Here is a 22,601-nt window from a genome sequence, read left to right as displayed (position 1 = left end):
GTCTCTACAGCGAGAGGTTTTTGTACGACGACTCCATCAGTTTGTATCACTGTGGTACACGTTCGGTGGAGGAACCAGACTGGATATTGGAAGTAAGTCACATATTCACCTTTTTAATCAATCAGTAAGTTATTCTGGTGTCTTTTGTCTTCATATTCAAGCCTGGAGGAAAAGAAAATACTGACCTTTAACTTTTAAATCGATTGTTTTAGAAAGAATAAAGACAACATTTGACTTTAAAGGATTTCAGTTTAAAACAGAAACACAGACTGAATTTTAATGAAGGTAAAATGTTTGAAGCCAGAGTTTTTATTTGTTGGGAAATAGATGATTTTCACTCTCATGGTAAGGTGACATGTGGAGTTGTGGTAGTTTGAGTTCAGTGTGTTAAAGTCAGAGAGCCGTGTGTCTCTACAGTGAGAGGTTTTTGTACGGCCGCTCAATGACTTTGTACCACTGTGGTGGACTTTTGGTGGAGGAACCAGATTGGATGTTGGAAGTAAGTTTCTGTATGAATATTAAACCTAATGTTAAAATACAGATGATTAATGAGCAGGACTTTAAATTGTCTAGTGGTTTATGTTTGTCAAAAGAAAAGAGAGGAAAACATCTAAATGAATGTGTTTTATCTCAAAGAAATATTGTGAATCTGTTAAATAAAGCGTGACATCATCAGCATAGAGAGATATCAAACCAGTGCTACTGCAATTCAAACACTGACAAAACTACAAAGCAGATTTATTCAGATGTTATTTATATATATGTCTAATATATATCTTGATGTGTTTGTGTTCAGCAGCTTTCTCTCTGTTTATTTGTAATATTTGAACTCTTATCGTGTTTTTATCGATCCTGCTTTACCGTGAAGGTTCATTCAGGACAGTTTGATTTCTGTCACACTGAAACATAAACAGGTTGATATTTCACAAAGAGAAGTGTTTTAATTGTTTTCCTGAGATTCATTTTCTTTTCTTTAAGGTATTTATCTGATTCAGTTGTTTGAATGAACCGAACAAAACAAACATAAAGATCGGTGTTTTAAAATGCACGTAATCTCTGATCTCTTTATGCATCTAATTTAGACATTTTTCTGATTTGAATTCACATGAAGAACATTTGATTGTGTTCAATTGATTCTCTGTTTTAGTTTGGGTTTTTTTTTCACCTACAAACTGTTTTAAAAATGTGTTGCAAAGTTTTTGGATTATTTTGAAAGGAATGTTTCTAATGTTTTTAGATTTGATTCAGATGTAGTTTAAATATATTTCAGGTCGTTCTGTGTGATTCTCTCTCTGTGTGCTGATGTGCATGAGAGGCTTTTTAAAGGGAAGTGAAACAATGTGTGAGTGAGTGACCGGTGGAGCAGAAAGAAACATCTGACAGAAACTCCTAAAAAAGAAAATCAACTCTCAGACATTAAAGGTGTCCTATAGGGTGTGGTGTTTGATTGACAGCTGTGTGCTCCCTGTCCTCTAATCTGATTGGTGTCTCCTATAGGTGATGTGCGTCCCACCCTGACGGTGCTGCCCCCCTCCAATGAGGAGCTGGAGCAGGGGAAGGCCACCCTCATGTGCCTGGCCAACAAGGGCTTCCCCTCAGGCTGGAGTCTGGCCTGGAAGGTGGACGGCAGCAGCAGCAGCAGCAGCAGCAGCTGGGAGGAGAGCAGGAGCCCTGCGGTGCTGGAGAAGGACGCTCTCTACAGCTGGAGCAGCACCCTGAGGCTCTCTGCAGACCAGTGGAGGAAGGTGGGCTCTGTGACCTGTGAGGCCACCCAGGGCGCCCAGGCTCGAGTCACAGAAAGTCTGAGTAGAGACCAGTGTTCCCAGTAATGCCTCACTGGGACTCTGCTGCTGGTTTTACTGTGATATTGCTCTCACTCTACACCTCTCTCTCTCTCTTTACTTCATTTTTCTAAAGAATAAATATTAGCTTGTTGCTTCAGATGTGTGTGTATCGTTTTCTGATAATCTGTTCATTAAATCAATGAGAAATACACTTTTTGTCTTTTTTTTTATTTTTTCAAAGTTGTTAAAATAACTTTTCTTTAATCACAAACTGTCTTAAGATACTTCATCATAATAGAGCCAGTGACTACATTAAAAAATGATGATAACTTTACAAAGGATGGGTAAAACCACATCATGATGAGACATAAACATTGTTTTTAAACTCAGACTGAGCTCCTCAATATGTTTGATGAGTGCCATCAGTGATAACAGAACTTCAAACGATATCATTTTTCATAATTTATAGAAATTCCCAAATGACAGTAAACTTGTTTTGTGCTTTAGTCTCTACAATAGTCGGTAATAATGAACAAAACCCATGATAACCAGCATGACTAGCCGAGACCAGAGTGCTCAGAGACCGAGATAAGATCAAGACCAAGGCAGGACAAGAATGAGACAAGACCAGGACAATGAATTTCACTGGAAAATCATCAACTTGTGTGCAGCTGGCGTGTCACTCACTCAGACTGTAACACCAGGAAGGTGGCAGCCGTAACTGGGGGATGAAATTACAATACAAATGAATTGAAGTTAATCGTTGTTTCAAAAAGGGGCTTTTCCTTTCTACCACAATCAATTAAGGAACAGGACTACCACAAAACCATCACCATCTCCTCACCTCTGGCAGCCTGGTGGAAAACCCATAATATCACCAAGTCATCACTAGCACCATGTAGATTTTTTAATTTTATTTTTTTATTTTACCAGGTAGTCTCATTGAGATTTTGTAATCTCTTTTTCAAGAGAGACCTGGGTACATCAGTGGCAAATAAAATAATAAAAAAGAAAGAAGTAACAGACATCAAAAACACAAAGTAGATGCATGGCCAATACGCACAAAAACATCATACAAACACATTTAAAGTCAAGTCAGGTGTCCAAAGCAGGGCTATTAACATAGACAACTCCCAATTGATTTAAATTTGTGCTCTTTCAGCATCCCTTTAAATGCCACTAGAGCAGGGATGTCAGACATATGGCCCGTTGGCCGTATCCGGCCCGACAGCAGGTTTCATCCGGCCCGCGAGACGTTTTGGGAAGGAGGAGGAAATGTATTGAAAAATATTTTGAGATTTTTTATAAATTAAATATTTGTAATACGTATTTCTCCCGAATTGTATTAAAACCTATGTATAATGAGCAACTTAAAGGTTGATATCATGATACGAAAATTAATTAAATGGGGCACTTTGAACTATCTTCTCAGCAGGGAGTATCATAAAAAAGACGAGTCGAGCGCACGAGCTGCTCCTGCATTACGCTAATCAGCAAACAGGCTGAACACCTGAGAGAGGTGACACAGAATGCAGGTTTTCAAGAGAGATCGAAGGAGCGATATTTCTTTAGTTTTATTTGGTCACAAGTTGCCAGAATTGTATCAAAGCTACGGGACTTAACAACAGGCACACCTCTGCACTGCGCGCGCATCCTGACAGTCTTTGGTTCTGTGCACACTTCTTTCCAGTTTCTCCTGTCTTCACTGATGAAAAACAAAAGTTTTGGCTGATAATAACAAAGCTTCCTATGGAGTTAGCCACAAAGAGCAGCTCGTGCAAATAAAAAACAGTCATCTCCGCCATGCGTAACGGCCCAGACCGTCTCCACACATCCAGACAGAAGTGTAGGTTGCGGTCACCGGCGTTGAGCCTGATGCATCTCCCGACTAGTTTTACCTCTGGTTATTGTAAAAACAGTAAATTAAAATGAATATTAACTGATTTTTAATTACAGATGGTTCATTTTTAGGTCACCCAGAGGTGAACATGTTTTGTTGGTCACCTAAAAGTTTCAGCGCGACATCACTTCTAAATGTAGTAGCCTGCTGTTGCGACTTTATCACCAGCTTTCATCAGACCGTAAAAATATAACTATTACTGAACATTTCATTCTTATCCAAATACGATATCACGCACAAGCTGCCCGAGCATACAGAGGTCCGCGGGTTTAACCGTGGAGCAGAGCTGAAATGCTTCCTCGAATTGTGCACAGAGATGGCACAGATTCATGGCGCATAAAGTCAGTGACAGAGTTAGATTACGATAGTGCGGACACGTAGAAGAACGGACTGCCAGACTCATATCAAAAGTCGTTTAACTGAGTTTACTTATTTGAAAAACGTGCACTCCACACGGAGCTGATCAGACTGCATTGTGCAACGCTGAAGGATAAATTCAAGTCTGTTCGTTTGGAAACATGTTATCATTTTACAATGCCTAACACTAAAATACATGAAGATGACTTCGGTCTTTGCATCAAAGACACTCTGTGTGTTTGTGATAATTTATTCATGTGAGCAGGTTTAATCTGTAATGAACCTTAACAAGTGCAAACTGTGCTGTGGCCTGACACACACATATCTAAAGTCTCTCTCTCTCTCTCTAATGCACTGATCCCAGGGCAGGTAGAATAACCTGTGTCAAAGTTTCTATAACCTTGAACAGCAATATTAAAACATAAAATAATAATCTCAAACAAAACATAATTATTGATGTTTTCTTCTGTAATGTGGTACATTTAAATATTTCCATGTGCCAACATGCAGTTTGCAATGACAGAGTTAACCCCTGCTTAATGTACTTTTACATTTTCTGCGTTAACATGCAGTTTTCTATACAAGTACCTTTTTTTGTCTTTTTTTCTAATCATACATTAGCATATAAATCCATGTGTCAAGTTATAGTGATGTCTGCAAAATTAGTCCGGCCCACTTGAGGTCTCATTTGACCAAATCCGGCCCCCGACCCAATAGAACTTTGACACCCCTGCACTAGAGTGACCAGATCACTTCGCCGCAAGTCAGCCTGTAGTGCAGGGCTATTGAATTAGTTTTTACTGAGAGCCAGATACCAAAAATGGATACCAAATGAGGGGCCTGAGGCTCGAAATATGGGTAATCATTTTAGAAGCTTTTTGAATACCATTGGGAACAACAACATATTGGAAAGTGCATACTGTATTTTTAAATGCACAACAGCAACATTGCATTGCATCATGACACAACATAAAAAAAGTCATGTCTACATTCAAATGGCCATATAACGTGAGCAATAGTCCGAGTGAGCAATACCAGACATTTAGAAATTTAGCCATTTCATTAACAGACAAGATGGGCTTAAGTGCACTCAATCTTAGCAACAAAAAGTTTTTTGAGTCACAATCAATTATAACAATAAAGGTGCAAACTATCAAGGCAAATATTGCATGATCAGACACCTTAATAAACAGTCCATGTGAACCATACCACATCTATGGCTAGATTACGTGCATAATATAACATTAAGTGAATATTAAGACACCTGAGTAACATTTAAATTGTAACAAACAACCTGCAAAACTTGATCCTAAATAGTGCCAGTACTGCTGCCTAGAACAGTCTGCTCAGCCAGCAGTTGCTAACTATGGATAGAAATCCAACAATGACAGTGCAGAGTTTTTTTTACAAGGAAAATCCTTCAGTATTGAAAATGCAGCATTTATCAAAAATCTGTCCACACCAGTGGCCACATTAAGTGCATAATATTGCATTATTGATATAAAAGATTCAGCAGTAATATTCAAACTGGTGCAAACAACCTGCAAATATCAAAACGTATAACTTACAACTGTTGTTTATCATGTAGCCAACATTTAATGAGAGAAATTACATTTTTTTGATTTAGCAAGAGCACTGAAGTCAGGAGTGTAGGTTGTCAGAGCAATGCGCAGACAGTGGTGCAGATGCTGGGCAGTGAGTGATGCACGGTTAGTAGTCTTAATGGCATTCATGTGTGAGAATGAGGATTCACATGTGTAAGTTGAGCCAAACATAGTGAGGATGAAAAGCGCCAGACTCCTTGAATGAGGGAATTTTTCCTTGCTCACTGCATGAGTCCAGAACTTTTGAAAACCTGTCAGCTGGAATGACTGGCGCAGGTCATCAGATGACTGAATGTCAATCAGTTCAAGTTGCAAAGATGCCTCATCCAGTGAGGTGACCAGTTCCTTTGCATTAAATGCAAACTCTCCCTCGACATCCACACAGAAAGGGTCCTTCACAAATGTCATTACTTCTGTGGGGATACTGAAATGTTCGAATCTTGAGGCAAAGTTTATTTTCAAAGCATCTATAAATCTCGTCATTGCCTCTGTGATAGGTAGGCCTGATTTACACAGTGTGGGGAAATGAAGCATTTTGCCTGGACATAGATCAGCAGAAAAAAGAGAGAGCTTTCTCTGAAAAGCATTAAGTCTCTCCACAAGCTGAATCGCTGTTTTATCCCTGCCTTGCAGCTCCGTGTTAAGGTGGTTCATGTGATGGAAAATGTCGCACAAAAAGCAAACAGTAGCACAAAAGTCCTCGTTCTCCATAAGACACAGAAAAGTATTGGTCTTTTTCTGCTTTGAATTACGGAGAAACACCAGTATCTCCTCTCTGAGTTCACAAAAACGTTTCAATGCGTTTCCTTTGCTGAGCCATGGGGTTTATGGGTAAGCAAGTCATTATATTGTGATGACATGTCCATCAACAACTGTCTGAAAAGGCGGTGCTGTAAGCTGGAGGTACAACGAATAAAGTTAATTACTGCCATGACAGAGTCCATGGTTTCTTTTAACTCACCGCTTAGTTTAGCACACAGGAGACTTTGGTGGATCAAACAATGTAGTGATCTCAGCTGTGGAGAAACAACCGCCAACCTTGCTGACAGTCCCTGAGTCCTGCCCGCCATCGCGGGTGCCCCGTCCGTTACTAGCATGTTAATACGTCCCAAGTCTAAATTGTTCTCTTCAAAGAATGAGATCATTTTTTAAAATAATATCTCACCAGTCGTCTGACCTTCCAAAGGAATTAATGACATAAATACACAGTTGTGCTATATCACTGTTGTCCGTTGATTCATCCACAGCTAGCGACATCACTTCCGCTTTCCTCAGTTTGTCCAAAAAAAAACATGAAGAAGTCCGATGCGAGGACCTCCACTCTCCTTATGGCTGAAGTGTCTGATAATGGATTTTTTTTGATTGAATCAATCAAACTGTTTTGAGTTTTCTCATCTGTAACCATCTCCTCAATCGATGCAAGCATAGACTCCTGGACAGTCTCTGCGTGTGTAAATGGCATTTTCTTTTTGCCTAATTTGCCATGCTACTCGTAGCGATGCTGATGAAGCTCTCTCTTGTTCGGTACAAGCCCGAAAAAGTGTGCGACGTCTTTGGTCATAACATGCAGTCAGCCCCGATATCCTCTGGTGGCGAGCATCAGACCCCAGCGGGAAAACCGTGTCAAAGTTTGCATGGGCCATTTTAAAATGTCTTCTCAAGTTGTATTCCTTGCACACCGATACGCACTCGTTGCATAGTAAACACACGGGCCTCATAGAAACAGAAATAAACGGATACTTTATGTCCATTCGGTGTTAAATTGTCTGTTTTCTGAGTCCACTTTTCGTTTTTGTTAAAGTAGAAAGAGACATTATGAACAGCGCTAGCAAAAAAACGGATCTCTGGTGCTGCTGATGAGTGCATTGAGACCGCGGCGATGAGAGCAGCGCATGCGTCAAGCAGGAACGAGAGCAGGAGATGGATAAACAAGAATAATTGCAACACCATGAGGTTAGACCAGGGTGAGACACACAAATTGGGAAAAAAATCTGTGCCTCTGTCTCATGGTAATACGGATATCATACACGTCGGCAATTAAACAATAAATAAAACATACAGTGATACATTTTTAAGAGTAAAGACTTCTTAAAGGGCCACTAAAAATTACGTTGCGGGCCGGACCCAGCCCCAGGGCTGCCAATTGAATAGCCCTGCTGTAATGTGTTCCGAGAAGAGGAGGTGGAGTACCTAAAGGCCATCTTGTCTAATTCTGTGTGGACCTTAGGTACACATAGCAATAACAGGTCAGACGAGCGTAGGCTATAGCTACCGATGTTGCGTGAAATTAGAGCGCATAGATAGGAGGGGAGTAGACCAAGAATGGACTTATGAATAAATTTGAGCCAATGGGTGTGCCTCCACATAGCCAGAGAGGGCCAACCAGGTACAGTAATGTGTCAGAGCTTTGCAGCCAGTCACGGACCTCAATGCGCAATGATACACAGCATCAAGGGGTTTCAAGGCGGTGGGAGAGGCATGCATGTATACAATGTCACCGTAATCAAAAACAGGCATAATTGTAGATTGCACAATGGTTTTCCTACTGGCAGTGGAGAAGCAGGATTTGTTTCTGTATAAGAATCCTATTTTTATTCTAATATTTTCGGAAAGAGAGCCTATTGTCCAGCCAAATCCCTAGGTATTTATAGGATTCTACCCTCTCAATTTGGGAACCCTGAAGTGTGTGAATACCAATAGGAATATTGTTCACATAGGACCTTGAAAATAAAACACATTTTGTTTTATCAGAATTTAAGATATGCTTGTGATTAATGAGAGCTATATGAAAGGCATCAAAAGCTGACTGCAAAGTTTAAATAGCTAATTGACAAGAGGCGCTGGTGGCATACAGGATTGTGTCGTCTGCATAAAAATGTACATCACAATGTGGGGAAGAGAGCACCATGTTATTTATATACAAAGAAAATAAAAGTGGACCTAAAATAGACCCTTGTGGGACACCTTAGCTAATTTCAAGAGAGCTCGATCTAATACCTTCAGCAACAACAGCTTGAGTTCTCCCTGAGAGATAATCATAAACAAGTTAACAGAGAGCTCATCAAATCCTATTGAAGATAGCTTATTTATTCAAATGCTGTGGTCAACAGTATCAAAGGCTTTGGATAAATCAATAAAGAGAGCAGCACAATGTTGACAGTTATCGAGATGATTAACAATATGGTTTATCACAAGTGTTGCTGCTGTGATTGTGTTATGCCCTGTTCTGAAAACTTACTGCTGAGTTTGCAATATGTTGTTGGCCCCCAAGAAGGCCCTTAACTGAGAATTAACTAAATATTCAAGGATTTTGGCTAAGCAGCTTAATTTCTCATTAAGCTCATCCAAGACCAAAACAATGGATTTTTACTGCCAAATTTACAAATGCTTTCTCACTGTATGTCAGAACAGATAACATCATATTCTAAACCTAACTTATAGGCTAAAACCAACATGAACAGCTGTTCATATTATAGATTGAAACACAAATATATGATACTATTTTTTTCCATTTCTAATGAGAAACAGCTGATTGAAGTTATGCAAATACCTCGTTGGGCTGAAGGGAAAAGTATATAGAAACGCAAAGAAAGTAAGAAAAATGAGGGAGAGGAAGACAACCAGGACAAGGGAGAGGAAGACGACCAGGACAAGGGAGAGGAAGAGGAGTACCAGGACAAAGGAGAGGAGTGGGACAAGGGAGAGAAATGGGACAAGGGCAAGGTAGAGGAAGAGGAGTTAGAATGTGTGGTGGCGTTCAAAGAAGGACCAGAGCTAGGGTAACTGATGAAATAAGAGCTGCTATCATAGAGCATGTCATAAACCACAGACTATCATACAGAGAGGCTGGTGAACACATCTCAGCCGGGACCATAGACTGTAAATATTACTGGACAAACCCTGACCCGTCTGTTACATAAGCAGCAAATGAGTCCAATCGAGGGCTGCATCCATATTGGATTTGCAGTCTCAACCTAACTTTGGATCAACCTAGCAACAGCAGTAAGGCGGGACCGGCAGGACTTAACTCTGCCCATTCAGCGCGACGTTAGCAGTCCACTTGACAACATAGCTAACGGCTAGGCTGCCATCATCCCCTATTCCTGCTCGTCCTGAGAAAACTCTATAAACAGTAAGTTAACATTTAACTTTTCTACAACACAGTTAAAACGAATTATATTCAACCCAAATATTTAATTAAAGTCTTAAAACTATACTTTTTTAAATATACAATTATGGTTATTAGTTATTTGTCAGAGAAGTTAGACTTTGTCAGTGTTAGCAGAGAAATACATTAGCAAAGTTTTATCCATAGACTGTAAATAAATATGAAACATCCATATTACAAAGCATACAGTTCATGTTACTGTTCTGACAAAAAGAGGAATGTCTGTGTCTTATATTTACTGATGTCAACAGCGATGTGGGTGAACATGACAACTGAAAAATAATTATTTAGTATTTATCATAAGACATTTGTTTTCTATTGAACCCTGTGAAGTCATGGAGTCTGTGGACAGTGTCAGCTTCACACCAAAAACTTTAAGTATTAGAAAAAAATGTTTTTAGGAGTGGCATCTATTATTATGAGTTGCAGCTATCTTGTTCAATATTATTCCTGCAGATAAGGCTAATAACAAAAAAACACCCTGAGCTGTCACATGTAGTTAACTGTACATTTTGTCTTGTCTGAGGCATTAATTGAACACCTTTGTATTTCTCCTATAGACAAAGTGTGGATTATTGGTGACTTGTCCGTCGAGGTGCCCAGAGAGCTGCAGAGACAGAGGAAGAAACCTGAGCCTCAACAACATCTGCATTTGTTGGTTCTTCTGGGGTGGACTTCGGTTGCTTCTCTTCAACAGCTCGCTGCGAGGGAGGTCTCCCCCGGATGGCCTGAGTGATGTCACCCACAGGCTGAGAGCTGGAGCTGAGGCGTGTTTTAAGCCTCCTGACAAATCGTTACACCGCACCCGCCTGTCAAGCTGGTCAGCTACACGCCATATTGTGAATAACTCTTATCCTTCATCAAATCAAACGACCCCCGTACAGTGTGTGTCGATCAAGACATGAGCTAATCAGACCTATTTGTTTGTTTTGTACCAAGCTATAAACATGTTAATCTCTGCTGTAAAAACAGGCTTTTTGAATGTGGTTTTTCAGATTAAATAAATATTTCAATATAAATGCACTCCTTTATGTCTACTTATGAGTATACATTTCAGATTTGAATTGACAAGACTAAAATGTGCATTAATGCTAAACTTAATAGCTTAGTAAGTCTACTTTTACACAACTTTTTATTCTTTTGACAATTTTTTTTACCAAATACTAATGTAGTTCAAAATTTGCCCTTAAACACAGCCCCATTCTTAAATCAAGATACATGGATAGTAAATAAGATCAATAACTTGTGAATAAAAACACAGTTAAAAATGATTTAGAAATGTAGTCTTACCAGATCAATATCACATAATATCAACTTCTCCCATCTAAACTGGACAAAGGGTTTTAAAATGGGAAGAAAATGGTTTGATTGCAAGTTGTTTGGAGGAGATCTATTTTTATTTGAACAGCTGAAGCATGATGCAAGGTGCAAACTCTCCTCCTTCTTCTGAAGCCTGTGGATGATGTACTGCTGTCTTATCTGCTGGCCATCTTCTCTCACCAGAACTTCGACTGTTGAAAAGTCTTTCTGAAGAAGCTCGAGCATGTGACATGGATCCAGGAGAACATGGACTTTTAGTGCGGGGTCTTCAGGATGGCAAAGAAAGAGAAAATATCAGTTATTCATTGTTTTGTTCTCATCTATTTTTCTGTATTCATCTGTGTGTAAGAGCACATTTATAAATTCAACAGTGTACTACCCAGACAACAAAGGTACAGTATTCAGGTAATCAACATCTATTCAAAGTTAAGAAAATAAACCTTATTGTAATCATGCTATTTTCAGCTCTCTCACTCACTTGCACAATGATATTCCACATCAAATTGTCTCAGATTTTGTGTGAGGAAAGATTAAGCAATTTATTGTGGCTATTACTTCATCTTAATATGAAACAAATACAACCTGAATTATTTAAATCATTAACAGGTCCCAACTCTCTGTGCTTTAGTACAGAACATACAGTAGCTCATCTGTTATTAAGATGAGCTCGGTACATGGCTGTATTCTTCAAACTATTTCTTGTACTTATTGCTTTATATCTTATTTTCATTCCAAATGTTATTTATATTTTATATTTCTACTGCTATATTCTTTGTAAGAGCATCTGTAACGATAAAGAACTATATTAATAACCATATTAAAATTCCCTGAACTCATTTTTTTAAATTTGGTAACAGTTTGCACAAATCTTAAGACACTACGTCAACCATGTAACATTGATGTCATCCTCTATAACCTACACAGTATATTAGGTTCAGTTGAGTTAAGTTTATGTTAAGTACTGACGGATAATTACTACACAAAGTTTGTTTTTTAATGTCGACATTTACGTGGAGTATAACATTCATCATAACGTCAGATAACCATATTTACAGTCTGTGGTTAACCACCGAGGTGAACCTTTAGCTTCTAACATCACACAAACTCATTATTTTCAACAACAAACATTTCTAAACCATTGACCGTAAATAATGGGCTACACTGAGTACAGTTAGCCGACTGGTTTACAAGCTAACGCTAAACAAGCTAGGTCCGTAAATATAAATACCGACACATGAGTATGCAGTAAATATAACACTACTATATCACTTACCGAAAAAAACTGAAGCATCAACTTCTTGGATGGTCTGTTAACCGCACAGCAAGCCATATATGTTGTCAGATATGTGTTAAACAAACTCTCCAAATGAAGTAAAAAAGACGAGAAATCAGACGGATCAAGCTGCTACCTAGCCTCCTGACCTGCTGACCTGACAGACAGATGCAGCGTGCAGAGCTGTCAATCAAATCTGCCACATCCCTTATATGGGCATAGCCGTTTTCATTAATAAAATAAAATCCGACGAGTTATAAAAAAATTCCCCCCCCCCCCCCCACCCACAGTGGGAGGAGAAGGGGCCGTCAACTAATTAGATATATCTCGTTTCTTGAACCAGGCTGTAAACATGTTAATTCCTGTGGTAAAAACGGGCTTTTTTGGCTGTGGGCTTATGGCACTTCCGCCGCTTCTGCAGCCAGCCTCAAGCGGAACCTCGAGGAACTGCAGTTTTTTGTACTTCCGCATTGGCTTCATTTTTCGAGACCGGAGGTTGCCCCTTGGCCGGGACACAGTGGCATCCATTGTCCGGATTTTTCGACAAGCCAACAGGTTGGATATTTTACAAGGCTTCTCCTACTGCAAAGTGTAAATCAATTTACCATGTATTACAGGAACTGTATGCCTCCGGTCTCTCATATGTAACTGTGTTTTGTCTCTCTAAGGATTCAACATCTACCTCCCTCAGGGGTAAGAAGGAAGCTCCTAAATGAAGAGCAGGAACTTGCCATTGTCAACGTGGTGATTTCTGACAATAAAATAAAACTGAAGGACATTCAGTCCAGAGTTGTAGAGGACAACCTTGTCTTAGGAACATTGTATCAATCAGCATAAATCCATTTCTCAGACTCTAGCTAATCACAGAAGCCATTTTCACATATGCACTCCGGATAATATCTAGATAATTACAGGAGGAACACTCCTGAGATTCTCCCGACCTAGCCGTTCACATATGAGGACAGCGGGGGGCTATCCCTGTCAGAGGGGAGGGGGGGGGCGGGGGATTTCCCAAGGTGAGACGTGACGTAAATAAACAACGCGGTAGTCGCGGCAGTAGCAACAGAGTCCGCTACACGATGTTATAATGAGAATATTTGCCTTTATATCAATGCTATGTGTAATCCAATGGAATGACAACATCCACAACAGAGAGGAGAACAACATACTGACGAACAGAAAACATAATGCAGCCGTTTAATTACGTGCACAGAGATCGTAGTGGTGGCGTGCAGACACTTTAGGCAGTAACTGTATATAAACGTCATTCTCTTTCTATTGGCTCAAATTGAAATCTCTGGAGTATATGCTGATGCGTTCAGACATCAGCTCACTCGGACTTTCTGCGGATAAAATACTAGGAGTCTGGCCGGAGAAACTCCAGGTAAAGTCCACGCGAAAAATGCGGCTGTTTGCTTTCACACATAGCCTAAAGAACCTCCGGGTAGCCAAATCTCCGGAGTTTTTCAGGAGATTTCTGTATGTGTGAAAAGGGTTAGAGTCTGCAGTGTTTCCCCTAGGTTTAGAGCTCTGGGGGGGCGGGGGATGGGGTCCTGCGAGTTGTTCCTGCAACTCCCGTTTCTGAGCGCACAGAATGCATCTCTCATTGTCTGAGTACCCCTGAAAGCAGCATGCTAACAGCTCATCCCCTCAGTAACGGCAGAGAGAGAGACATGCCCAGAAAAGTCAGAAGTCAACTAAGCAGACTACTTTATTTTCTGATGCTTCTTACAGACTTTTTCTTATTGCGTGTGTGTCTGTCAGACAACCACACACACACCCAGGCCTCCGCTGGTGAGAGTGTGCTCACCTGTGTGCGCGCAAGTGTGTGTGTGTGTGTGTGTGTGTGTGTGTGTGTGTGTGTGTGTGTATGTGTGTGTGTGTGTGTGTGTGTGTGTGTGTGTGCATTGGGGTGAAACTCTGCCGTGCACGACACAGAGAGCAGTTGGTTGGTTGGGCGGGCCGCCCCCCTAATATAACGGTAGGGGAAACACTGGTCTGAATGAAACAACTATACAAAGTTCATTTTGAAATAAACAGTGAGCGCATCAAAGAACTCTGTGGCCAATACATCCAGGTAAGGTTATGCAATACAGTCATTACTGTACTATACATAGTGTGTTTGCAGTAACCTACTCTATAAACCTGGAGTACAGTAGGTCTACAGCAAAGCATTTACACACACTGTGTCTGATTACTTTCAGAGAGTCATGGAGAAGGAGGCCAATCAAGTCCCACATGAAATGATCTACGTAGACGAGGCTGGCTTCAACTTGGCGAAAAGGCGTCGGCGTGGAAGAAACATAATTGGCAAAAGGGCCACAGTAACCGTCCTGGGCCAGAGAGGAGCCACCATCACCATGTGCGCTGCAATCTCCAAAAATGGTGCACTCCTGCATAAATGTGAGATTGGCCCCTGACCACCTTCTCCTGTTTTTAGACGACCTGCACAAAAGACTGGTGGCAGAGGCAGAAAGGGGACAGGTGGGAGACCACTTGCCAATATATGTGATCACATGGGACAATGTGGTATTCCACCATTCCTGTGCATTCACAGCCGGGTTTGACACCCATCCGAGGACGATGTCCCTTTTCCTTGCCACTTACTCTCCTTTCCTCAACCCCATTGAGGAGTTTTTCTCAGCCTGGAGAAGGTTTTTGACCGTCGCCCACAGGACCAAATGTCCCTCCTGGATGCAATGGATGCTGCCTGTCAAGCCATCACAGCTGAACACTGCCAGGGGTGGATAAGGCATGCCAGAAGATTCTTCCGAAGATGCCTTGCCAGAGAATATATCAGGTGTGATGTGGATGAGAACATGTGGCCAAATGCAGAAGACCGGGCAGATTTTTTTTCTTTCTTTATTCTTCTGTGGCTTTTTCTGTTTGTATATTTTGTATTTTCACATACAGTAATACAATATATGGCAGCTATATTGTATATTTTTGTTATTTTGCAGTAATGTCCTGTTGCAGATAAAGCCTTTACTGTAGCAATTCTGTCTCTGTCTTCTTTTCTTCATAAACAGTACATTCTATAAAGCTACTCTGAGATGGGTCATTCCTTTTTTGTATTACATTTCTGCAGCCAAAGAAACAAAATGCATGCATTTACTAAACCCAACAAAACAAAATGTAAAGAGGCTTTAAAAGAAAGTGCAGTGCTAAGCACAATCTATGATCAAATATGTCTATTGTATAAGGGCAGATCTGACACATGTAAAATAATGTAGTTCCTGTAATTCCATCTGATGTTCATGTTTTTATGACATTGTGCTGTGATTAAATGTTTATGTTGGAAGAGGACATGTGTTAGTGTTTTGGAAGAATGATTCTATTTTGAGTGTAGTGTTTTGGTGGACATGGTGTAGTGTGTGAGTGTATTATTTTATTTTGAAAATTAGTGTTGGACTTTAGTTTACAATGATTTTGAGCATGAAATTAACTGTTTTGCCATTTGTGTGTTGTAGGTGTGTTGGTGTATTAAGAGTTTAGGAAAGTTGTTAGAGTTGTAAAGTATTAGAAAAATTATGTGTGTGTGTGTGTGTGTGTGTGTGTGTGTGTGTGTGTCCTCAGTGAAGTGTGTCAGTCTCTGCAGAAACTTCCAGCTGCAGCAGTCAGTTCAGTTTCTGTTCAGTCTGACTGAGGGAGGTTTTTGTACGACACTTTTTCACTGTGTGAACACATACTGACTGTTGATGACATGAAAACTCTGACAGTAGTAAACTGCTGCATCTTCAGTCTGGACTCCACTGATGGTCAGAGTGAAGGCAGAGTTTGATCCACTGCCTGAAAAACGATCTGGAATCCCTGATTCTCGATTGCTAGCAGTGTATATAAGCAGTTTAGGAGTTCCTCCATCTTTCTGTTGGTACCAGGCTAAATAGTGGTAGCTGCTCCAGACATAAACATTCTGACTGGTCCTACATGAGATGGAGACGGAGGCTCCCAGAGCAGAGGTCACTGCTGCAGGCTGAGTCACTGTGACCTGTCCTCTGGAGTCTGAGGATACAGAGACAAAAACAAAAAGCAGCATCAGGGTTTAGTGGGCTTCATTTCAGAGGGACGGATGTTCATAGAGGAGAGGAGTTTGATTCTCTGGACTTTACCTGTGAAGCAGCAGCAGAGGAGGAGAGTCCAGATGAGGACGCAGATCAAAGTCATGTTTTTGATGATGAGGACGAGGATTTCTGTTGTGATGAAGGACAGCTGTCAGTCATCCAGTGTTCAACTGTCAGGACTATAAACTCTCCCAGAGCACTGGAGCATGGTGCTGCTGATGCAAAGTGGCTCTCTATGGAAATGTTCTGAAAAAATGGCTGATTTTTAGCTGATTCAAAATGTGCTGAAAACAAATTTGAAAATGAGAAGTTTTTAGGTCATTCGAAACATACTGCAGAGATTTGTCAGCATACAAAGTCATTGTGTGTTTTCATATAAAATTTTATCATTTTTGCACTCATTTATTTAAGAAGAAGTAGACAAATTACCGACTTTTATTTATATTCTACTCCACTTCTCATTCATTGTGTTCATCATTGATTTTAGATCATTCCTCCACCTGCTATTTAGACATCCTGCTAAAATATTTTGCAGGTTTAAGATTCTTTTAAAGGAAGCTTTCTGTGTTTCTCATCAGAGTAACATCATATGAGTTCACTGGAAGCCTCACAACAGTTATTGAAGGCTTTAAAGTTAGAGGAACATAGTTTAATGATTTATTTTGTCTTTCTATTATTTCAGGTCATGCTAGGCACTTCCTTCAATAATAATACATTTTATCTAAAGGCCCCTTTCAAGGCACTCAAGGTCACCTTAGAAAACAGAGATAAAAACAACAAAGTAACACTACATCGATAAAATGAACATTAAAAATAAAATTTTACAGGATGTATAAAATCATTGTGAGGAGGATTCATGAGACTGGATGGAGAATGATCAGACTGAATATGCCAGTTTAAAAAGATGTGTTTTGAGATTAGATTTAAAAATGGACAGAAAGTGAATATTACGGATGTGTGGTGGGAGGGAGTTCCAGAGGCTGGGACCAGAACGGCTGAATTCTCTGGACTCCAATGTGGACAGGCAGGCGGTTGTTGTGGTGGGTTGAATTGAAGAAGAAGACCTGAGAGTGCGGGTGGGTGCGTTGATGTGCAGGAGTTCAGAGAGGAACAGAGGAGCGAGGTTATGGATGGCCATGAAGGTGAGGGGCAGAATTTTGAAGTCAATGCGATATTTAACTGAAAGCCAATGAAGCTGCTGAAGGACAGGAGTGATGTGATTAACAGAGGGCGTTCTGGTAATGATGCGAGCGGCAGAGTTCTGGACCAGTTGAAGTTTGTGGATGGACCTGAGAGGGAAACCAAAGAGAAGGGAGTTGCAGAAGTCAATGTAGGATGTAACCAGGGTGATGACATGGATGGCAGTACTGTTGGGTGTGAGGGACGGGCGGAGGCGATTAATGTTACGAAGATGGAAATAACCAGACCGAGACATTATTGATGTGAGCTTGGAATCATAGTGTGCTGTCGAGGATGACACCCAGACTCTTAACCTGAGGGGAGGGAGAAACTGAGGAGTGGTCAATCGTGAGAGAAAACTGTCAGGTTTTGAAATTGTGGATTTGGTGCAAATGAGGAGAACCTCTGTTTTGTCACTGTTTCATTTGAGGTTGCAGAATAACCAGGATTTGATTTCTTGTAGGCAATCAGACAGGGAAGTAAGCAGGAGGGAGGAGGTCGGTTTGGTGGACAGATAGAGCTGGGTGTCATCCGAATAGCAATGGAACTGGATGTTATATTTACAGAAGATATGGGCAAGAGGAAGGAGATAGATGATTAACAGAAGAGGTCCCAGGACAGAACTCTGAGGATCACCTGTAGTGACTGGAAATGGCTGGGATTTGAAGTTTTTTCTTTTAAAGATTTATTTTTGGGCTTTTTTGTGCCTTTAATTGAGAGATAGGACAGTGGATAGAGTCGGAAATAAGGGAGAGAGAATGGGGAATAACATGCGGGAAAGGAGCCACAGGCCAGACATGAACTTGGGCCGCCCACCTGGAAGACCACAGCCCCCACACATGGGGCGCGCGCACCAACCACTGCACCACCAGCGCCCCAGGATTTGAAGGTTTTGAGTTGAATAAACTGAGCGCGACCAGAGAGTTAGGATCTAAACCAGTGCATGGGTGTGTTAGTCATTCCATTGGAGGCTATGTTTTAAGAGTTTTAGATAAAGTTTAGATTTGTTAAGGGGTATGTAGGGGTACATTTGGACCACCTTTGATGTTACAATCACAGTGTGTGTGTGTGTGTGTGTGTGTGTGTGTGTGTGTGTGTGTGTGTGTGTGTGTGTGTTAATGTCTGTGTATGTGTGTGTGTGTGTGTGTGTGTCCTCAGTGAAGTGTATCAGTCTCTGCAGAAACTTCCAGCTGCAGCAGTCAGTTCAGTTTCTGTTCAGCCTGACTGAGGGAGGTTTTTGTACGACGCTTTTTCACTGTGTGAACAGATCATACTTGCTTGCATCGAATTCTCCTCTACAGAACTGGTTAATGCGCTCGCCCCATGTATGGAGGCTGTTGGCCCAGGTTCGAAGCCAACATGTGGCTCCTTTCCATCATATTGTTTCCCTGATTTCCAACTTTATCCACTTTCCTATCTCTACAATAAAGGCACATAAAGCCCACCTGCCAAAAAAAAGTCAAACAATATTGGTACCTGTTTCAAGTCTTACTTTATGCTCCCCCAAAACACAACATCCTCTTTTAAGTTCACATATTCTCCTCCTCTTCCCCTGTGTGTGCAGTTTATTGTTCTAAATCCACTCTGATCCTGTATTTGATCATGTCTATAAACCCCTCTATTTCAGCCCTGCTCAGAACAGGCTGTTTCTGTGTCTGTACCTTTAAATATATAAATGACCTGTGTCTGACCATCATGGTGAGGAAAGAGGGGGGAGAAGTGGGCTGAAAATGTTTGAAATTTAAAAGATGGTCTGTTTATTCTCTTCAATGTGTGTGTATGTGTGTGTGTGTGTGTGTGTGTGTGTGTGTGTGTGTGTGTGTGTGTGTGTGTGTGTGTGTGTGTGTGTCCTCAGTGAAGTGTGTCAGTCTCTGCAGAAACTTCCAGCTGCAGCAGTCAGTTCAGTTTCTGTTCAGTGTGAGTGAGGGAGGTTTTTGTACGACGCTTTTTCACTGTGTGAACACCCACTGACTGTTGACGACAAAACTCTGACAGTAGTAAACTGCTGCATCTTCAGTCTGGACTCCACTGATGGTCAGAGTGAAGGCAGAGTTTGATCCACTGCCTGAAAAACGATCTGGAATCCCTGATGCTCGAGTGCTAGCAGTGTATATAAGCAGTTTAGGAGTTCCTCCATCTTTCTGTTGGTACCAGGCTAAGTAGTGGTTACTGTCATAGACAAAAACATCCTCACTGGTCCTACATGAGATGGAGACGGAGGCTCCCAGAGCAGAGGTCACTGCTGCAGGCTGAGTCACTGTGACCTGTCCTCTGGACTCTGAGGATACAGAGACAAAAACAAAAAGCAGCATCAGGGTTTAGTGGGCTTCATTTCAGAGGGACGGATGTTCATAGAGGAGAGGAGTTTGATTCTCTGGACTTTACCTGTGAAGCAGCAGCAGAGGAGGAGAGTCCAGATGAGGACGCAGATCAAAGTCATGTTTTTGATGATGAGGACGAGGATTTCTGTTGTGATGAAGGACAGCTGTCAGTCATCCAGTGTTCAACTGTCAGGACTATAAACTCTCCCAGAGCACTGGAGCATAGTGCTGCTGATGCAAAGTGGCTCTCTATGGAAATGTTCTGAGAAAATGGCAGATTTTTAGCTGATTCAAAATGTGCTGAAAACAAATTTGAATATGAGAATCTTTTGGTCATTAGAAACCAACTGAGCATCATCAGCATACAAGGTCATTGTAGGTTTGTCTGCAGGTTTAAAGAAGCTCCCTGTGTTTTTCAGCATAGTAACATCATGTGAGTTCACTGGAAGCTTTGTGAAGAGTTTTTTTTTATAGTTAAGGTGAAGAATAGCTTTCAGTGTAAATGCATTATTGGGTAGTTTTGGTGCATGAGGAAGGAAATGTGCTTTTTATTTTTTTATATGGTTTCAGGTCATGCTTGGCCCTTCATTCGATGACATAATTTTAAAGGTTTTAGACAATGTTTTGGTTTTAACGGATATGCAGGGGATAATATGGACTATGTATGTGTTATATAGTCCAAAATATTATCATTATTGTTTTTATTATTATTAATTGTGAGCCAGTAAAGATGGATGTAAATATTAATGTGTCTCTAAAGGTTTAATGACTTTAGAAATTCCTTCTTTATGTAATGTGGTTGCTTGTCAGTCCCCGGTAGAGGCTATATAAGGGTGACGTAATCAAGCGCTCGCCCTGTCTTACCTGTGAGTAGAACAAGGAAGTGCAGCGTGAGGTGAACTGATTACAAACAATTGCTAGTGGTAAGTGATTTGTTGAACTTAAAACGTAACTATCCACACAGTATGAAAGCACATGCAAGAACAGGGCTAAAGTTAAATTTATTCACTCTTGTAGATCGTGGATTACAACAAGTAGGAGGACTCTGTAGTGACTCATTGTTTTAACGGTATGAGAGTCCTCATGTTGTGCTGTGAATGAAATCATCTCTGTTGGGCTTTAATAATTAGTTTGTATTTTATTATCACTCTTAATCATCAGCGGCAGCAACGGGAGTAAACTTGTTGATTATTATTGTGCAGAATTTATGTATCAAATTATGTGACACTACGTAATTATTTTCTTATATATTTTTTTTGTATATTAGTATATTAGCTCATCACAACATTAAAAGCACACTGCTGGTCTGGGTGCCAAGTTGATGAATTAAAGGTATGCTATTTTGGGTTGACACTTTAAAGAAATGTAATTAATATGTTTTTGATATTGATTTAATGTCTTGTTTATTTCTCTAGGACTTGGAATTAACTAAAAACTGTCACTGTTTTTCCCCACTTTAATATTTACTTAATTGTTTATTTTTAGAAGTAGTTTCAAATTAGATACTTTGACGGGCCGCGTGCAATAGACTTTATGGGTGAAGTGCAATTCATGAATTCATAGTAAAGCTATAGGGGCGAGGGTAGTAGCTCTGAAAGCCTTGATCCCTTTTGCTGTGTTTATTAATGTGTAGTGTTATGCATGAATTATTTGCTGCGTGAGCAGGTGAAGTTAATGATTATTAGGGAGTGTTGTTAAATGTATCAGTTGGATCTTGAGTGTGATTAGGAGCAGCTATTTTTCCCTGTGTACCTTCTTACTATGGGGATCAAGTGATTCATCAGTCATCCCTGCACAGTGCCACAGTAATGTATGTGTGCCTTGTCTAGTGAACTGCGTATATTTATAAAGCTACTGTGTCACCTGTATTGGTCATTCATTTTAACTTGTTTAACGTTGTGTTACATTCTTAAATAAATACTATGTTGTTAAAACTACCATCCTCTCGTCTACTTAATTGAGACACCAACCGGTTAATTTTTGGTGAAACATCTGGTGTAGTGGTAGCTACTTTAGTCCTATAGACGGTAAAAGTGCTACATTTATTTTCTCATTTTAATTACGTGTTTTTTTTATAGTTAAAATGTGCTCAAATATATGAACTATACTGGAATAATACTGGAACAATGCAGCTTATCAGATAAAGTAAAGAATAAAAGATAAGCAAAGTATGATATCATCAGCATATAGAATCTTCAATGTTTTAGTACCAGCATTATGACCTCGACATATGGAACAACTGATGTTTCTTTAATGAACATATGCCACTCACAATCATGTCATGTGTTTAGTTAAGCTAAAGACTACACATTATGCTCTGAATGTATAGAACAGGAACATGATGTTTGAAAACCTCCAAAAATAATCTGTAAAAAAGTATGAATCTAAGTGTTGTTAACGTTTGGGTCCTTTTATAAACGTGTTCACTTTGCAGCTTATCTTCAGTAAATGTAGTTTGTTCAGACTTATTTTCTTAATGCTCTTTTCAAACAAATTTATCAATAAACAGAGTTATACTATAAACTGTTCTCTGTTTTATGGACCTAGTTAGCAGACAAAGTTGTAAAGTGCATCTGTTATTCTGCAGCTGTTCAGTCAGATCAGTTCCTCTACAGCTGACGGAGGTTTTTGTAA

The 22,601-nt window shown here is 40.3% G+C and overlaps 3 gene segments (V, D, J or C); 1 reads left to right on the top strand and 2 right to left on the bottom strand.

Moving 5' to 3' along the window:
* LOC132990871 (Ig kappa-b4 chain C region-like) overlaps positions 1-22,601 on the bottom strand; it is a 637,710-nt gene that overhangs the window by 41,881 nt on the left and 573,228 nt on the right.
* Positions 328-1,995, top strand: LOC132991530 (Ig kappa-b4 chain C region-like). The segment is given in 3 exon segments: positions 328-345; positions 424-499; positions 1,498-1,995. Coding segments are annotated over 3 exon segments (426 nt in total).
* On the bottom strand, positions 19,596-20,142 carry LOC132991529 (Ig kappa chain V region 3381-like). The segment is given in 2 exon segments: positions 19,596-19,924; positions 20,032-20,142. Coding segments are annotated over 2 exon segments (384 nt in total).

This window comes from Labrus mixtus, chromosome 16, assembly GCF_963584025.1.
Source record: "Labrus mixtus chromosome 16, fLabMix1.1, whole genome shotgun sequence".
In the NCBI taxonomy this organism is placed as follows: Eukaryota; Metazoa; Chordata; class Actinopteri; order Labriformes; family Labridae; genus Labrus; species Labrus mixtus.
This window is presented reverse-complemented; position numbering and strand designations above follow the sequence as displayed.